This window comes from Monodon monoceros, unplaced genomic scaffold (genome assembly GCF_005190385.1).
Source record: "Monodon monoceros isolate NGI ecotype Baffin Bay Population unplaced genomic scaffold, NGI_Narwhal_1 Super_Scaffold_13, whole genome shotgun sequence".
Classification (NCBI taxonomy): domain Eukaryota; kingdom Metazoa; phylum Chordata; class Mammalia; order Artiodactyla; family Monodontidae; genus Monodon; species Monodon monoceros.
Genome location: NW_021703769.1, coordinates 24947208 through 24966539, shown reverse-complemented (window position 1 = coordinate 24966539; position 19332 = coordinate 24947208). Strand labels below are relative to the sequence as shown.

General features: G+C 46.2%; 1 protein-coding gene and 1 pseudogene across 3 annotated transcripts in view; both read left to right on the top strand.

Annotated features, from left to right (window-relative positions):
- The window catches only part of CBFA2T2 (CBFA2/RUNX1 partner transcriptional co-repressor 2), a 176408-nt gene extending 161766 nt beyond the window's left edge, over positions 1–14642 (top strand). The window contains exons 9-11 of one of the 3 annotated variants that reach the window (XM_029220066.1): positions 2286–2354; positions 5247–5434; positions 9942–14642. In XM_029220066.1, the coding sequence (XP_029075899.1) occupies positions 2286–2354; positions 5247–5434; positions 9942–10241 (557 nt within the window). In that variant the 3' untranslated portion in view covers positions 10242–14642. Of the gene's footprint in view, positions 1–2285; positions 2355–5243; positions 5435–9941 lie in introns of all 3 variants that reach the window. The other 2 variants (XM_029220065.1, XM_029220067.1) reach the window with 2 other exon arrangements.
- LOC114894259 lies at positions 12179–17553 on the top strand (annotated as a pseudogene).
- The last annotated feature ends 1779 nt before the right edge of the window (positions 17554–19332 follow it).

The following is a 19332-nucleotide window of genomic DNA, read 5'->3' as shown; positions in this document are numbered from 1 at the left end:
CCTTTTCCCCATTCCCTATCTAGAAGATTACCATTTATTAACCTCTGTCTGGACAAAAAAATGAAAAGTTTTACTGTACCAACCTGGATTGTGCCTTCCTGCCTTTTCCCACCCTGAAGCAGCAGAGATATGAACAATTGTTGAGCTCTCAATCCAGGATACATCCAGGACACCACAGCTATTCCCCCAAAAATGTTCCCTCACATTGACCTAGTAACTGAAAAGGCACCCTATCCAAAGGCATGGCTAAATGAGGGGCCATCTGTGATCAGATTCTTTCCCCACCCACCCACTTCAAGCTCCCAGTTTTCCCCAGGGAGAATGACTCCTCTTATGGCAAACCTAGCATGTTCCACAGAAGACAGCCATTAGTCTCAAAAAGACTACCAAAAAAATTGAGGCAAAGACATTGGTAACTAAGGGATTCCTCTCCCCCACCCTACCCACAGAGGTGACTCTTGAGCCAACCATAGATTTAGCAACATTGTGTGGAATATTCAGCACAGCAGGACATCAAATACTTACAGTACAATTCTTTTAAAAGGAATCTCAAGCTAATTCTCAGGTATCTCTCACCATCTGAACCTTCACAAATACTCCCTGTCACAGCTCACAGAAACTTACCCGAAGTTCACCACCCAAATCACAAACCTTGCATCGAAGCTCTGCAAGTGAGAGGGTGTAGAGTGCAGAGTGAGCGTGGTCCTGAATCGTCTCTTCTCCAGCCAGGACTACAGGTCTTGCTGGTGTTGTTTAGAAACATTGCTTTGCATTGAGGGTTTAGCTAGGGTGACTATGGCTATCGTTCTGTCATAACTATTACCAGCACCTCTCTTACTCTCGAAAATGAGGACAATTGGGATGATAAATTACATTGTCACTACAGGTTTACCTCTTCATGGATCCTAGGGTTTCCTCCTCTCAGGTTTCTCAGGGCACTGTCAATCTGTCTGACTTAAACAGTATCTTTCAGTATCTTTATTTATGCATATTATACATATTTAGTATTTTTATTTCGTTGTTTATTTCTTTTAGTACATTTGTTGCATGCATTGTAGAAGGAAATCATAATATCCTAAACAAGTGAGCTACTCAGTGTGGACCAAAACCACTCCAAAAACTACTTGTTTTTTTGTTTGTTTTTTCTTGCATTACGCGGGCCTCTCACTGTTGTGGCCTCTCCCGCTGCGGAGCACAGGCTCCGGACACGCAGGCTCAGCGGCCATGGCTCACGGGCCCAGCCGCTCCGCGGCATGTGGGATCTTCCCGGACCGGGGCACGAGCCCGTGTCCCCTGCATCGGCAGGCGGACTCTCAACCACTGCGCCACCAGGGAAGCCCTCCATTTATAGTTATTATAAAATATTGGCTGTATTCCCTGTGTTGGATAATACATCCTTGTAGTTTATTTACTTTATACATAATAGTTTGTACTTTTTAATCCCCTACTCCTGTTTTGCCCCTCCCCGCCTTCCCTATCCCTACTGGTAACCATTAGTTTGTTCTTTATATCTGTGAGTCTGTTTCTTTTTGGTTATATTGACTAGTTTGTTTTATTTTTTAGATTCCACATATAAGTGATAACATACAGCATTTGCCTTTCTTTGTCTGACTTGTTTCACTAAGCACAGTACCATCCAGGTCCGTCCACATTGTTGCAAATGGCAAAATTTCATCCTTTTTTATGGTTGAGTAGTATTCCTGTGTGTGTATGTACCACATCTTTATCCATTTATATGTTGATGGACACTTAGTTTACTTCCATATCTTGGCTATTGTAAATACTGCTGCTATGAACATTGGGGTGCATGTATCTTTTCAATTTAGAGTATTCGTTTTCTTCAGATATATACCCAGGTGTAGAATAGCTGGATCATATGGTAGTTCTGTTTTTAGTTTATTGAGGAACTGCCATACTGTTTCCTACAATGTCTGCACCAATTTACATTCCTTCCAACAGTGTACGAGGGCTTCCTTTTCTCCACACCCTCACCAATGTTTGTTATTTGTAGTCTTTTTGATGACAGCCATTCTGACAGGTTTGAGGTGATATTCTGGTTTTGGTTTGCATTTCTCTGATGATTAACAATGTTGAGCATCTAAAAGTTAAGTGTACTGTTTATAATCTGATTTTATTCCTTGTCAGAACATTTTTTCCAGTAAATGAATGTATATGTTTGAATCTTTCTACATGGTGAATGAGAGATCTGATAAGTTTTTCACAACAGTAAAACATGTCAATTATAGACAGCTTCTGACCCTATGTTGTTTCTCTCTCTTCTGTAGATTCTCAGCGGGAATTCAACAGTAGGCCAGGAACAGGATATGTACCTGTGGAGTTTTGGAAAAAAACTGGTATGTCTGTCTGCTTATAGGTCACATGTACTCACTAATTTATATGAGTGTAGAGCACATATTTGGGGGAAAGGTGGTTTTGTCACAACTTCCTCTTCAAAGAGCTCTAGGCTCCTGCCTCTGCCCCTTCAGCTTGTCCCACCTTCTGGACTGCCTGTCATGTTACTTGCTGATTAAGAATTTGGAATGACTCCCTACAATCCATCCAAGTCCTTATCACCCCCTTCTACTGGGAGGTGTTAAGTAACCGACTCTTCCTTCCCTATTTATATGCCCTGTTTCTGGGTGTATAGCTTAATTCGTTTCTGCCTGTTCCTGTCACTGTGTTCTCACGCTCCCACATTTGATTTATTCTGCTCTTCCTTTCATCTTCACTGTCTCTAGCTGCATCACGACTGTTCTTGGTAGGCGTCATTTTCTTCAAGAATAAGGGAGGGTAGGAACTGCTTGTTAAGACAGGGGATTACACTAACCTCATATCCCTAATATTACCTTATCCAATACTAGCCTTCTTTTCCTTCTTGCCTCCCTTTCTCAGTGAAATTTTTGTAGTCCAATATACAGTTTTTGGTTTTCTTCCTAAGATAAAATTTATTTCTACAAAAAAGTTAATACCAGTTGATATCAAGACCATAATATAAACAGATGGACAAAAGATAGGAACACACACCTCATGAGAAAAACAAATTAACCATATTGCAAAATGTTTATTCTCACTGACAATCAGGAGAGTACAAGGTAATGCAACCCTGACCAATTATCCCCCAAAGTCTTTAACACCTAATTACTGACAGAATTTTAGAGGACCCTGTTAATGACACTAAATAATTCATCAGAGATTTATATATGAAATTATTAAGTGTTACCAACCATGAACACATGGAAATTTTGAAATCATTTCTCACTAGCATGCTTTTGAATCTTAAAAGGGAATGATCCAGGGACTTCCTTGGTGGTCCAGTGGTTAAGTTAAGCTTCTACTGCAGCAGGGGCACGGGTTTGATCCTGGGTTGGGGAACTAAGATCCTGCATGCCACACGGCACGGCCAAAAAAATAAAAATAAATTAAAAAAATAATAATAAAAGGGAATGATCCAGATTTAGGCATGCAAATTGTTAAAAAGGCAGCAGTATGTAAAAAGACACTGTTATTAGTGTATTCTTGGAGCAAGGGAGAGGCAACCCAGGAAATGCCCACATATCCATGAATGGTTATATGAATTTTATAGTGTGGCACCACAACAGAATATTATCTTACCATTAAAAATAATTTGGAAAACTACATAGCGCCTCGGAAAAATCTCTGCAGTTGGAAATGGGGATGTGTATATTATACTACCAAGAAGTAGAATTGTGGGAAATGAAGTTAGTAATTGTAAAGGTAGAGTGAAAAATTACCATGCGCAAGATCTCTTTGATAACTAGTGATTTTCTACTTGAGAGGTAACCTTTGGTTAACTATGGTTAAGAGCCTAACTTTGGCGTGGGCCAGCTAAATTTTGAGTGCTTGTTCTGTGACAGTGCCATCTGTGACCTTAGATGACCTTCAGCAAGGTAGATTTCCAAACTATGATTCTTACTGATTCATCTTTAAACTGAGGAGGTAAAATACACTTAGGAGCATTTTTATGTTGGCTCAATAAGAGACACTCAACATCTACCTGGTAAATTAAAAGAGGTCTATGAAAGGTAGCTGTGGTGGGCCACAGTGGACCTGCGTGGACACCAAGAGTAAAGGAGTGGAGTCAGTGTCTGATCAGCTCAGCATCATCCTTGACCTTTAGGGTGAAAACTTGCTTTTCTTGGCTGGAGCGATATGATGGAAAGTTCTAGGATGGCAACACTGTGTCTAGACCTCTTTTGAGCCTAGGCCATGTGCAAGAGCCAAGCAGTACGGGAGTTTCCTTAGGCTTCTGAGTTGTCCAGTTTTGTGGACTCAGAAGGGAGGTCATTCACACTGGGACTTGGGACTGAAGCTCAAATGCATAGCATATGTCATTTGGAGTGTACATCCTATGAAACCAAGCAGGGCAGTGGTGCTGGGAGGAACTGATCAGGAATCAAGTGGGGTGATGGCAATTGGACAGGGCTTTGGAGGCCCAGGGCACCTAGCAGGCCAGAACTGTATCTTCAGGCAACATTCCTCTACTGAGTTCAGTCTCACATACCTAACTGCCTCCTGGTCATTTGTACCTGGATGCACCTCAACCTTCTCACTTGCCTTCACATCAGCATTTTGCTTACTGTCTGTTTCATTGCGTAGCAGTTCCATTCTTCGCCTTTACCTCCACCTCCAGACCCTTAGATGTACCAGCTCATTCTATCTCATCCCCTTTTCTGTGCCACTTGCTTCTGCCTAAATTCAGAGTCTCTTTTTATCAGCCGGATTATTGCCCCAACCTCTCAGTTGGTATCTCTGTCTTCAGTCTTTTCTCCGTGCACAGAACCCTTTAGGGTTTCACATTTGCTTTAGAAGAAGGGCCAAATTCCTTAGCGGGGAATGCAAGACTTTCTAAAAGTTCATTTCCACCTACCATCTCAACCAAGACATGTTTTCCTGATCCTCCTCTGCCACTTACAGAGCTGTGACCACTTTTCCCCTTGGAACTGTTGTCTCTTATGCTGACATGTATCTTGGCACCTCAGCCGCCTTTATACTTGATCACAGTTGTGAGAATATAGATACATCTTAGTCACTGAGGTCTCCCCAGCCCCTAGCATGAATGGACAAGTGAGGATAAGAATAAAAGTGAATGCTATGTCATAAGTTCAACCCTGTGTATTTTTAGAAAAGTCGTCAGGTTTTACCTCTGTCCCTTCTTAGAAATGATGTGGAGTGGGAGGGGAAAGATTTCTCGGCCAGTTGATTTTACTGTCACTTTCTTCTAGAAGAAGCTGTGAATAAGGTGAAAATTCAGGCCATGTCAGAAGTACAGAAAGCCGTTGCTGAGGCAGAGCAAAAAGCCTTTGAAGTGATTGCTACCGAGAGAGCTCGGATGGAGCAGACAATAGCGGATGTCAAACGGCAGGCCGCAGAGGACGCCTTTCTCGTCATAAACGAGCAAGAAGAGTCGACGGAGGTCAGAGCACTATTGGGCTGCGGGCTGGGGCTGGGGCGGCTGGAGTGACCAAGCCCACTGCTTCCCTCTCAAGTGCTGGGTAGTAAGGGCCAGCAGTCCGCTCTTGAGCTAGATGATTATGATTTTTATTCAGTACCAGAGAGGTTTGTTTCTCAATTATTATATTCTTGTATATTGGCTCATTATATTGGTTTAAGTTTTGAAAACTCACCCTAAAGACAGTTTGCGGACTTGCGTGACCACGAGGACCACCACTGCCTGAGTGGGCCTGCTGTGTGCCAGGTACAGAGCGAAGTGTGTATGTGGTCTTTGTGGTCCTCACAGTGACCCTGTGAGGTGTGGGTGTTGTTGGAGTCCAGTTTTACAAATGAGGAGACTGGGGCTCAGGGAATTTGATGTAATCCCACAACGCTGAAGCCAGAGTAGAAAGGAGATGCAGGGTCCTGTAGCATCAGATCTGTTTACAGAAAGGATAGTCCTTTCATGGATTGAAGTGACAGATCGGGCAGGCCTGCCTGACTGCCTACGGCCCAGGATGTGGTGATGCTTCTATACAGGACACTCTTGTACCATAATTAGGACAGCAAACTGAAAAGAAAAGGCATGTGACAAAAACATCATAACAGTCCTTTCGAATGTAATGAGCTTTTTCTGTAACTTTCATTTTAGTCACTTTTCAGCTTTAAGACAAACTTTAAGTCCTGAAACAAGCCTGTTTCTGTAAGTAGGTAGAGCCCATCTAGTCTTTGGGATATTCTCTTGAAGTTATAAAGAACTGAGATTTTTTTGTTGGTTTGTTTTTTTTGTTTTGTTTTTTTTGCGGTACGTGGGCCTCTCACTGTTGTGGCCTCTCCTGTTGCGGAGCACAGGCTCCTGACGCGCAGGCTCAGCGGCCATGGCTCACGGGTGCAGCTGCTCCGCGGCATGTGGGATCTTCCTGGACCGGGGCACGAACCCGTGTCCCCTGCATCGGCAGGCGGACTCTCAACCACTGCGCCACCAGGGAAGCCCGGTTTGTTTTTTAAATGACAGAAATTTTATTTTCTCATCCTCTTTAAACGATCTTTTTCAGTATTACAGTGTTAAGCATGGCAGTGTGAAGATGAAAATGCCTAAATATCATGTTGCCATTCACAGAGGATGTGGAAAAAGTCCTTATTGTAGCACTCGCAACTGAATTGTGAGAAAATATTTCCTTTAACTCTCCCCTTTTCCTTCTCCCCTCCTACTTTTTTCTGTTGTGTATTTAATTCCTTATCTATAGCCATCCGTATCAATACCTATATTTGTCCATATTTATCTACTTTTATATCTATGTTTATCTTTAACTGTGTGTTTCTCCGAAGAAAGAATGTAACATTTTGGCTAAGAGTATGAGTTCTGGATCTGGATTGCATGGTTTGAATCCCAGCTCTCCATTTATAGCATTGTGCTTTAAAGGAGCTAGAATTTTAAGCAATGCACAAAGAGGCTTACAGGTGAGGCACACACCAGCATCCATCCCAGCAAACTTCCTTCCAAAACAGGGGCAGGATAGCAGGGCCTAAGCTCTGAGTAATTTTGTGTTGGACCAGGAGAGCTGATTTCCTTCCATTTCATTCAGAAAGTTCTACTTGACATCTAGAGGTATCCCTGGAGCTTTTCATCCATCCTGTGAGAGGTGGTTTGGTATAGCGGAAGGAGCCCAGGAGCCCTAAGTGCTAGTCCCAGTTCCCCTCACACTGGCAGCATACCCTTCAGGAGTCAGTCTCCTTCTCTGTATAGTGGGTGTGTAGCAGCCCCTGTCCTGCTGGTCTTACACTTTTTAGGAAGATATAATTAGATCGTGGTTGTGGAAGTGGTTTTGTTTTTTTTTTTAATCAATTTATTTATTTTATTTATTTATTTTTGGCTGTGTTGGGTCTTCATTGCTGTGTGCGCTTGCTCTAGTTGCGGCGAGCGGGGGCTACTCTTTGTTGCAGTGCATGGGCTTCCCATTGCGGTGGCTTCTCTCGTTGCGGAGCACGGGCTGTAGGCACGTAGGCTACAGTAGTTGCGACACGCGGGCTCAGTAGTTGTGGCTCGTGGGCTCCAGAGCACAGGCTTAGTAGTTGTGGTGCACGGGCCTAGTTGCTCTGCGACATGTGGGATCTTCCTGGTCCAGGGATCGAACCTGTGTCCCCTGCACTGGCAGGCGGATTCTCAACCACTGCGCCACCAGGGAAGCCCCTGTGGAAGTGTTTTTAAACTGCAATGCGCTGTTTAGACAGAAGGGATTTTGTTATGTTGTTTATGACATAGGTGTGTAAGCTGTGGCAGCTCTTGCTCTTGCAGAACAGCTGTCTCCTTTGAGGCCAGACTGAAGCATCTCCCCTGGAATGCCTCAGGTAGAGGGATGAAGTGAGAGGTCCCCTTCTGTCCCCAGCCTGGATTTCCTGGCAAACATAATGGGCTAGCAGTTGACCATAAGATAGGAATCATTTCTCCTTTAGACCAGGTTTGAAATAAGGTCAGGGAGCCCTGGGATGGGTCCCAAGGATTTTGACAAGCCCCGGGTCATTCTGATACAGGTGTTCCCTGGGCCACTTTGAGTAATAACTGGCATAGACTGATGGCCCATGCTTGACAAAGGAAATTCTGGAATCCCATCTCTGACTTCCTTGGCCAGTAACTCAGAAGGTTCATAACCTTACCCATTAATTACAAAGCCCTTTTTGGCCACATGCATTGCTCCAGCTTTGACAAATGCTGATTTGAAGGGTGACTACCACAATAAACCTTTTGTCATGTTTCTTGGCAAAAACGCTTTTGGTGAAATCAGGGAAAAGCCACAGAGACAGGGAATGTAAAGTGTCCTTTTCACCCTGGCTTCTCTGACCCTAACCACATTGTTCCTGCATTTCTATGATCCCACCTCTGTGGGAGGCTGTTAATCTTGTTTTATTGTATCCCATCAATCATGTAATAAATATTTTAAATGTAACAGTGGCCAAGGTGAAAGCACCATTGGTTTAATACTGTGCCCCAGTTTGAGATGTTCTTGCAGGCTTGGACAGAGGGAGTAGAGGCCAATGTTTCCACAGCAGCCCCATGAAGGCAACTGAGTTCTTCCCCACAAGCAATAATGTTCTACCAAAGCATTGTTTGGAGTCAGCCTATCAGGCTCCAAAGTATGAAATTCTCTGGAATGCAGTTTGCTTGGGGATCTTTAATGATCCTCAGAATTACTTCTGTCCCGTCTTGGTCCTCCAGTGTTGGTGTTGGCAAGGTTGGGGCGGTCCTTAGAGTGTATTTCCTGAGAAGCCTGTTGTGTTAGAAGGGAATCTGCAGTCCTTTCTAAGGCTTTTTGAAACTAAACTTGTACATTGGGTATAATGGAGGCAGGCGGTCCGGGTTCCAGGCTTTGCATAACCACGTGATCATTTTATAACCTCAGACAAGTCCCTGCCTGCTGGCCCTCAGTGTCCCACCTGTACAATGCAAGAGGTGGGCAAGGTGGCCTCAGGTCCTTCTTGGCCCTTATCAGTTGTTTTGCACTTGCGCAAGTGTTCTGATTTCATTGGGAACAGTATCTGTCTTCTCTGAGTGTCAGGCCAGGCCTCGTGATTGGCTTCTGCCATTCTGGAGAACTTGCAGGGGAGAGGGCAGCTGGCTGACTGATCAAGTCCTTCCTGACACCTAAGAAGAAAGCCTTGTTTTCCTGATAGCTTCACCTGACCAATGCCATAAGGCTTTTCTCTTATAAGTGGGTCATGGAGACCTCAAGTGCAGAACACTCATGTGTCACTAGTGAAGTCCTCACAGGAGCCTACAGGGAGGAGAGTACGAAGGGGCAGGTGCTGGGAGCTTTCCTCTAGGAAAGTGCAAAGAATAGTAGGAAAACTCCCTGATGTAGACCTCAAGGCCTTAGGTTCTAAGGTATTGCAGGGGGCTCCTACAAACAAGCCAGAAATATTCCCATGATCCTCAGCCCACCTCTGATGAGATACATCACTGAAAGGAGAATGAGCACAGAGAGAGTAGCACAGCTTCCCACCCTCCTGGTCACTCACCCAGGTCCTCTGGCAGGTGACTTTTTTAAAGATCAGGTGTTGTCAGTGAACACAACAACAAAGGTCATTTCTCCATTGGGAAGGGCAAGGAAGAAAACTGTCTAAGCACCTGTGTGGTCTTGGAATAGATAGCTATGATGGGGGAACCCTGGGACAGAATTTGGTTTGGCTGTTGAGGATTAAAATGTGAGTCAAAACAATGAGTTGATGCCTTTAGCAGGACTTCCAGCTGCCCTACAATGTCTTCACATACCCCTCATCTCACTGTCCCATCAGCCCAGGATAGGTAGTTTTCCTGTTGTACAGATGAAGGAAACGCAGATAACAGTAGAGGCAGGGCAAGCACAGGTGTGCGCGGCTCCAAAGTCCACTCTCTCCCCGTACAGCCCCACCTGCTGTTTTACAGTGCAGGTGACAAGTTATGACAAGCCTGCCCCCCAGGACCCTAGCAGCTAACGGATGCCTGTGTCTTGCAGAACTGCTGGAACTGTGGCCGCAAAGCCAGTGAGACCTGCAGCGGCTGCAATATCGCACGATACTGCGGCTCTTTCTGCCAGCATAAGGATTGGGAGCGCCACCACCGCCTCTGTGGCCAGAACCTGCATGGCCAGAGTCCCCACAGCCAGAGCCGGCCACTGCTTCCTGGAGGGAGGAGCTCCTCAGCCCGGTCCGCCGACTGCAGTGTGCCAAGTCCAGCCCTGGACAAGACCTCGGCAACCACCTCGCGCTCCTCAACACCTGCCTCTGTGACAGCCATTGACACCAGCGGGCTCTGAGCCCCAGACTCGCTTCCCCCGATGACCTCACAGCACGACAGACTCTGCACAGGAGGTTGGCTGCTTGAACCAGTGCAAGTAGCTGTCGGGGCATCATCAAGAGAAGTGGAGGCAGGAAGACTTCAAGCCCCGGCAAACACTGCTCCCCGGCCTCTCCACACACTTGCCCCAGTTTCCCGTCTGTGTCCTTGGGGGAAGTCATGTGCACACAGGCAGCTGGCTGGAGCTGCCTCCTCCATGGCTTCCTGGTTTGTTCCTCTCCCAGCTGAAGCTGGGATGGCCGGCCACTTTTCTGTGTAGCCCGCCAGCTCCCCTCCCTGCATCGTGAGGCAGCAGACTGTCGAATGAACCCTGCCAGGCTGGAGGCAGCTCACCCCATGTGCTGTCCCCTACTCCATCGTCCTCCCATGGCAGAGGCCTGGAGACTGATAGCAAGCCGGGAGGAGGCCTCTCTCACAAAGGGAGTTCCCCTTGCCCCTAACAGCTCCTGGAGCCCACCCTCAGCAGGTGCCACTGATTGGTCCCGTGGGGACTTGGGCCGGCCAAAAGCAGCACTCAGGACTCCCTCCTCGACCCTGCTGTTCAGACTTAAGATTCTCAGAAACCACAGGAAAGAAGTCACCATTTCAGTCAAAGCACCCATAATAAAAAATAAAACTCCAGCAAGCGTCACAGATGATTCTGGACAGGATTTTCTAACCTGGCTGTGGCTGTTGTAGTTTGGGACCCATTTTTTTCCTCTTATTTGATTTTGCTTATGCAGAAAATAGTTTTCAGCGCATGGATTTGGTCTGAGGGAGAATGAGACTCAATTGTGGACGGTCTGTTCCCTCTGAGCATGCTTGCCGGACTAATATCACATTATTGAATGGATCATCTATTGGAAATGCAGAACCTTTTGTCACCACTTGGCTCTTTGCACAGCTGTCTTGTTCTGTGTCCTTTTATCTCAGACCACGCATGTCCAGATCACTGCGTGGATCTTCTTCCCGTGGTCTCTATTTGGCACCTCTGAAGCCGTAGTTGACCCACAGGATGCGATGTGGTGTGGTTACGACTTGCCTCACCAGTCAAGGCCTGGTCACTTCTGAGCAACCCTTTTGGACCTGAAGGAATTCTTCAAACCTTGTCATTGTGTCCTATATCAATTTATTATTGGGCATACAATCTGTTTCCCTTCTCTTGTTTTGTTGGTACCTGCCCTCTTTGAGCTAAGAAAAGTTCTGTGAAATGTGACAACCATTTGAGAGAGCCTGACCAATTTTTCTTCCTGTCTTCAGGGAGTTTTCCAGCTGCTTACCTAGCTCTCCGAACATGACATCACCTATAGTCCCTTTAAAACGTTAGGAACTGCCACACACGTTCTTCCCTGTCATTCAAGTTTTATTGGGAGCCCAAGGACTCTGACCCTCCCCGACTCCACCTCCAAGCCTTCAGCGCCCTCTTGCGGCAAGGTCCCGCTGGCCCTGGAAAGCTCAGCTTTCGATGGCCAATTTCTGTGCATTGGCCAGAGTGAATTGAAAGCTCTCAGCATAGGTAACATTGTCCTTACATATAGGTGTATCTTACTTTAAGAACTTTAAGTCCCTAATTTACCTTACCCAAGGATTTTCTGTCTTAAAAGAAACTCAGAACAAGGCACCTTTAAAATACCTGGATTTCCGCTACATAAAGTAAGACATCCCCAGAGAAAGAATAACAGAATAGTTACTTTACTGTGGAACTCCTTAAGCTGTAGCAGTTGGGGTGTCCTGACTAACAGAGATGAAATCAGAACCCCAGACAGGAGTTGCCTACATTTCCCTGAGACATTGGATGTCCCCTGAGAGGAGGTCACTGAGCCTATAAACCTGTTGCAGCAAGAGGGTGTCTCGTGGTGCCCACTGGGTCTGTCCTCAGCTCCCTTTTTCATTGGCAAGTTGGATGAACACCTAGGCATGTTCTTTAAGTCTTCAGTGGCCAGAGGACTAGCCAGGGTAGCTCAGGTTTTTTCGGGTTGGAATAAAGAGCCAAAACCAACCGAATACTGTTCGTCGGGGCTCGATGTCAAGCTCCACAGGTAAGGGTTAGGGTTAGTGTGCAGGTAGGTCCTAGCTGACTTTTGTGGAGTGTGGTTCCAATGACAGCTTACTTTTCAGAATTTTTGTAATGCTATTCTAAACGGCTTTGCTCATGTGCTACCCAGAGGCCAAGCTGAAAACTTAGGCAGTGTTCCACACTACAGTTCAGATCTCAGGCCTTTTGCTGTATTAATTTTGGTCAGTTTCACACATAGGTTGCTAGGGCATCTGTCCAAGACTTCCTATTTAAATGTAAACAATCCCTTTCTCCACCTCCCGCTCTTCTGAAATTCTCCAGCTCTCTGGTTAGGAGGAGAAGGGACCCTGTCTTGGGATGGAGTGAGGGGACTGGAGGGCAGGGGTGAGTCCGGGTTCCCACTTGGTTTCCGTGTCTGCTGATAACCACTCCAGCTGCCAGGTTGAGGGTGCAGATTCAGGCTTCCCCCTTTCATTTAATTAGATTTAAAATACTAGACTGCTTAGAGGATCAACCTTTATAGTTTGAGGGGACAAAAAAAGACATAGTGGTGGTACTGAAGGTATTGTCAGGGTAGTCATAGGCTCTTCAGTATTATCCTAGAAACCAAAAGCAGATGTGACACGTGATGGGACATCATTATCCTCTCCCCGGTGAGGAGAGGTTGCAGGAGCCAGAGAAGACCAGAAGTGGCCAACATGGGAGCTGTCTTTAAATGTTCTGAGGGAAGCTTGAGGGCTGGATCCTCAGAATTTCAATCATCCTTTGGGGCCACACTGCCTGCACCAGGCCTGACTCCATCCAGTGGTGAAAACAGACTCAGGTTAGTTCTACCTGCTCAGGAATAGGCAGCCCTCCTCCTGAGCTGTGAGCGCTCCACTTGGGAGCATCCTTGCAGCCCCCGGGTTGGGGCTCAAGCAGATCTGCTCAGACACAGTCATGCGACCCTGAGGTCACAGCAAGTGCATCTTCTCTTAGACAGTGCTGAGTCATGTATGTCTCTCAGTGGATCTAAGACTGGAAACAAGACCCATCTCCCCAGCATGGGTCCATGCCTGGCATCGGCTGCAGTGGGCCCTCTGCAGTGTGGATGACCTTTGTACATCTGGGCCAGTTGGTCCACCAGGAGCTCCTCACTTCTTGGTGTCAACATGAGCATCCTCAGCTTCTAGACAGAAAATCTACACTTTACTTTGTACAGCCTTGTCCCAAAGTCAAATTGATCCCCAGTGCTGTCACCTGCTTGCAAAGGGTAGACCTTGTTATGGGTAGTTCCAGAAGATATCTCAGCAAGTGGGCTTGAAATTTCAACAATACAATTGGAATTGTGTGGTCGTGAGTTCTTCGGGATGAAAGCATAAATAATGACCAGGTGGCTGTTTGTCTTGGAAATTGTAGATGGGATTATGGATTGAGTAAATCATTTAAAAAAGAACTCATCTTGGAGGCTCTCCTCAGCACTGGTTTCCAGGCTCCCAGGTCAATAGACCAAGCCAAGTTTCTTAGATTTTTTTTTTTTTTTAAAGCTATTTACAGAGAACTAGGTGGTGGCAGGTTTGAACCAAATGTAAGAAAAGCTAGAGAGACCTGGACTGTTCCAGCGTGGGCCAGCCGGCCAGCTGTCAGGAAGGAGTCCTGCCTGGGGTGGAGTGGGGTGTTGTACAGGGTGAGCTGTTGAATAGGGCCCTTCCAACTCTGTAGTTATTGTGAAACCAAAATGTTGACTACCTGCCTCTTTGCCCACGTGCATTGACATGCTCAATTCCAAAGATGATGGTGCAGGCGACCTTTTCCATCATGAGCCAGGAGAAGGTTGAGGCCTGAGGGCGGACCTTGCATCCACCCTTTGCCTCCACAGCCCCAGAGATGGAGCTTCCCCTGCTACCCCATCTGGTTAGACCCACAGCTGCCCAGTGTGCACTCATTGATCCTTATACCAAATAGGACATGCGCAGCTGGCAGCTGGCAGGGACAGCGCCGTCCCGACATTGGAGTTGGCAAGAGAGAAGCAGCAATAAGCATTAGGCGAATGGCTGAAAGTGCCGTTTGGCTAAGAGGCTTTCGAAGTTCCTGACGAGGCTACAAAAGCTCCGTCCATAAAAGAAAGCCAATAATGTAAATAAATCAAAAACTAAGCTTCCAAGCGTGGTTTTTTAAGGGGGATGATGAATGTGAAACCACCCACGGGATGCGGTAGATTTGGTTTTTCTGTGCTTTTGTCATTCTACTCTGATAGGAATTTTTGTTACTTAACTCTGTGCATAACTTATTTAATGTACTGTATAAATGAACCAAAACTGTTAAATATGTATTTACTTTGTTCTACTTAAAGTAGTCAATAAAAAGGCTATATTCCTTTTCTGACTCAAGCTGGAATGGGACTAGGAGGGAAGGTGGTGCATGTAGTTCTGTAAGACGTCCTGCCGGCAGGCTTCTGCATCCCCTCTGCCTTGTTCCTCGATCTTCAGAGACGGGGTGGGCCTCCACTGGTTATTGCTATGGCTTGAGAGCACCCAGCGGAATGAACGCAGGAGGTACTGCTAAGAAGGCGGTTCCAGCTTCTGGACCTCTGGGAAGCCAAGTGCCAACAACAGCTACAGATAACTCCCAACTCCTTGTTAGCTCTTCACCATTAAGTGATCTTTTAATGAGGAAAATACAACCACAGAAAGTTTGAAAAGTAGAGTAGTGGATCTGTAGGTACTTCTTTCTAATAACTCTTATGTTATTTGCTTAAACGTTTTTAACATACCTGGACTTGGGAATATTCATTCATTTCCTTTTTATACTGAGGCTAAACCATAAGCTCACTGTCGCCTTCTCATTTATTTGCTTAATGGTTGTGTGATTTAATCAAGGCCATAATTTTCTGTTGTTTTGCTGTGCCATGCAGCTTGTGGGATCTTAGTTCCCCAACCAGGGATTGAACCCGGGCCCTCAGCAGTGAAATCCCGGAGTCCTAACCACTGGACGGCCAGGGAATTCCCTCAAGGCCATAATTTAACTCTTCACCTCCTGTTGGGCAGTTGGATTGCTTTCAAATTTTCCCTAACATACTGAAGTGAACATCTTCCTTACCATGATTTATTTCTTTGGGATAATTTTCCAAAGTGGGATTTCTAGAACTGAACATTTCTTGGGTCCTTGAAACCTGTGTTCAAACTGCTTTCCTTGAAAGCCCACCAGCTTGCTGTTCCTCCGACAGGACCTAAGTAGTACTTGCATGGCTCTGAGGTGGTCTGACCAGCTGTGACATAACACAGGTTGCTGCAGGCACACCTGTGTGTACCTGTACGTATGAAGTCTTGGATTATCAGTCCAGTTTCCTAACCAGTGACCTGAGGCCTCACTTCCCAAGGACCTGGCCCCAGCCTCACTCCTGTCACCCGAATGCCCATCTCTGGCCTCAGCCCTAGAACTACTTCTGAGCAGCCTTGTGCCAGAGGCTTGTTGGCACCATCTGCTTCACAGGCCCCCAAAATGCAAAGGGAAGGGTTGGTTACTAGATCTTAGGGTAGGGAGGAGGATGACCTTGGCCTTGGCCCTAGAAGGCAAGGTGTGGGTTTAGCTGTTTCGTGCAGATGGTGCCAACTGCCAGTTTTTCTCAACAGCTGCCCGGCGCTGCAGTCCACCACTCAGCAATTACAGGACCTCAAGCCTCGTGACTGTCAGTCTAGCACAAAAGCATATTTGGTAGACAAGTCAACAATCCACAGTCTGCCTTAGCCCTGGAAAAATGATCCCAGGGACTTGGGATAATATAGTAAAATACCATGTTAAATTTGCTATATAAATAGGCTGAAAATTGCCATTATCATAAAACACCTGGATTCCAGATAAATTCTAATGAATTGACTTTTTTTGCTGAGGTCACAGATGAGAAAGTTTAGGAAATCCCCAAGGGACAAAAAAAGAGTAAGCCGAAACCACAAAGGTAGTTGGGTACAGTAGAGGAAAACTGCTGTTTGGGGGCAAAAGAAATTCCAAGAAGTCAAGAGTTGGAGAGGTTAACTGCCTCTAGGGGGACTGTGGCACTAAGCTTTGAGCCTGTACAAAATAGAGAAACAAAACGGGGACCTCTCCATAAAACCAGGGCACTGGCTTTGGCCTCAGTGAAAAGGCAAGCAGGGAAAATTGACCTGTCTGCAAAGGGAACTGAGCAGAGAACATATCTCTCTGGCCCTGCTGGAAGAAAGAGAAAACCTGACCAGAGACTACTTTATGTCTGCTGTCTCCTGGAGCTGAGGTTCAGATTCTCATTACTCCAGAGGTCAAAGAATCCCTGGACTGAGAAATTAAGATGATTCCAGGCTTGTATCTCCTGGTATCTGGGAGAAGCAAAAATGCAAATCCTCCAGAGAAAAATACTATAATCATATTATTACATATCAACCAAGTATAAATTGTCCAAGATAGTTACTAAAGTTCATGTCCAAGCAAATGAGCCACTATGAGCAACAGTCAGCGGGAACAAAATATTAGCTCTCATCAACTCAGGTTTGACCCACAGCCGCCCAGGAGAAGAGGCTGCCCCAGCAGTGCCCAGGCTCTCCCGGCAGGTGCGATGCTTCAGTAGATCTGTGCTCAGGCCATTCATCAAGCCTGTGAGGCCACCATCAAACCTGTGTTCAGATATATGGTATCAAAGGTCGCTATGCCACAGCTCTTTATTCTGCTGCATCTAAACAGAATAAACTGGAGCAAGTAGCAAAAGAATTGTTGAGAGTAGCACAAATCTTGAAGGAACCTGAAATGGCTGCTTCCATTATGAATCCCTATGTAAAGTGTTACATTGAGGTGAAAAGCCTAAATGACATGACAGCAAAAGAGAGGTTTTCTCAGGACTTCCCCGGCGGTTCAGTGGTTAGAACTCCACGCTTTCACTGCCAAGGAACTGGGTTCGATCCCTGGTCACGGCACAGCCAAAAAAAAAAAAAAAAAAGGTTTTCTCCCCTCACATCCGGTTGGATCAATTTGCTTGCTGAAAATGGTCGCTTGAACAATACCCCTGGAGCCATAGTTCTGACTTTTCTACTATGATGAGTGTCCAGAGTGGAGAAATACCTTGCAGTTACCACTGTACCTCCTTTAGATGAAGCCACTCTTGCTGAATTAAAAACGGCCCTGAAGAGCTTTCTAAGTAAAGGCCAAGTGTTGAAACTGGAAGTTAAGGTTGAGCCATCAATCACGGGTGGAATGATTGTCCGTACTGGAGAGAAATATGTCTTCAAAAGCCAAGATTCAGAAGCTGAGCAAAGCAATGAAGATTTTCTAAGTGTTGATTTTGTCAGTGAAAATTCTTAAACTTGGAACAATAATAAAATGCTTCCCGAACAGGAAAAAAAAATGGATTTAGACCCCTGGGACTTCAATACTGTTATTATCAGACACAGAATATAAAATAACTATGAAACCTCTAAAAGTGCTGGAAAAAAATTAGCAAAGAGTAAGAGACTAAGGCAGATTTGAAGATAGAATTCTGGAAATTACTATCATTGAAATAAATAGTGCACTATTGAATGGCAGATTAGATGAATCAAAATGAGTGAAGCATTACTGTATGAGAAGGAGATGGAAAAAAAGGAAAGAGTTCCTTTTGGAAGGCAGTTTTCAAGGGAAGAGGCCTTTCAAATTTTACCAAGGAGGCAGTCAAAAAACTTACTGACTCAGTATAAAGGGAAATAATTGGCCTGAGATGATACAGTCCCAGAATGAGCAAACATGCATCGATCTGAACTCATCCTGCCCGTCTGTGCTTGTTTCTGGTACTGGAATTTCAAGGTAGTGAGTTGGATGTATCCCCTCCTCCACATCCTCTCTCCCAAGACCATCAGGGAACCAGCAACAAACCACCCCCCATTCTCCAGGGCGGCTTCATTGCCTGGTGCCAGGCGCCCTCTTGTGGACAGAATCAGACCTGCTACCTCTGCTGCCTCCATCCACAAGCCAGATTCCCATCCAGAGTGCACACCCCAGCACCTTTTGCCTTCCCCTTTGCACCAGCCTTTTCTGAGGCTGCCTGTCTGCCCCATGAATTCAACTGACTTTCTCTGGGTGCCTCCTAGGGAGTTGCAGAAATGATGAGTACTCAGCACCCGCACCACCTACCTTCCAAGGGCTGAGCTCTGAAAAGCCCACATCAGATCCACCCTCCACCTCGTGCTGTGCTTCCATTGGCTCTTCTTGCTGCCCCGTCTGCCATCCTGCAGCCCCAGGGCTTGGCCTCACTCCCTCCTTTGTTAAAGCTGCCACCGTCCTCCAGCGTTTCCATTACCAGAGGATGCCTGAAATTTTGCTCAGCGATGTTCACGTTTGACGGCAAGTAGCTCTTGCTACCAGACAGTAGATCCAGTTGTGTGATTCAGAGCAAGCACTTGCTTGCTGAGCTTCTGGTTCTTCATGTGTAAATTGGGGATGCAAATGGTGCCTGCACCACTGGGCTGTTCTGAGGTGAAATGTGATCATATGGGAGTCACCCTTAGCATAGGGCTTAGCACCCAGGAAGCCCCTGTAAACAGAGGCTGCCATCACAACCTGCCTTTCTTTCTCTCTGCCAATATGTGATGTCCTTGAGGACTCACCTTTGTCCCAGCATCCCGCTGGGAACCTGATGCCTTCCTCAAGTAGTATTTGTGTTGAGAATAACTTTTTTTTTTTTTTTTTTTTTGGCCACACGGCGTGGTATGAGGGACCTTAGCTCCCCGACCAGGGACCGAACCCATGCCCCCTGCAGTGGGAGCGCAGAGTCCTAACCACCAGACCGCCAGGGAATTCCTGAGAATAACTTCTTGAAGGCCTTTTGTTTCGACCCATCAGGGTCTGTGTTAAGGGGATTTGGTGTGCATATTTCTCTCTGAGAGCTGGAGGGCAGTGGCAGCCACCTAGACTGTTGCTGTCTCTCCAGCACCTGGCCTGGCACTGACCCAGTCCCTAGGACAGGTTTTGATGTATGCAGGTGAGTCACGAGCACAGGTGGGAGGAAGGTGAGGAGGCAGGTGCGGGGAGTGGGTGAAGGGGTAGAGGTGGCAGCTGGCAGAAGGAGTCAGGATCTCCC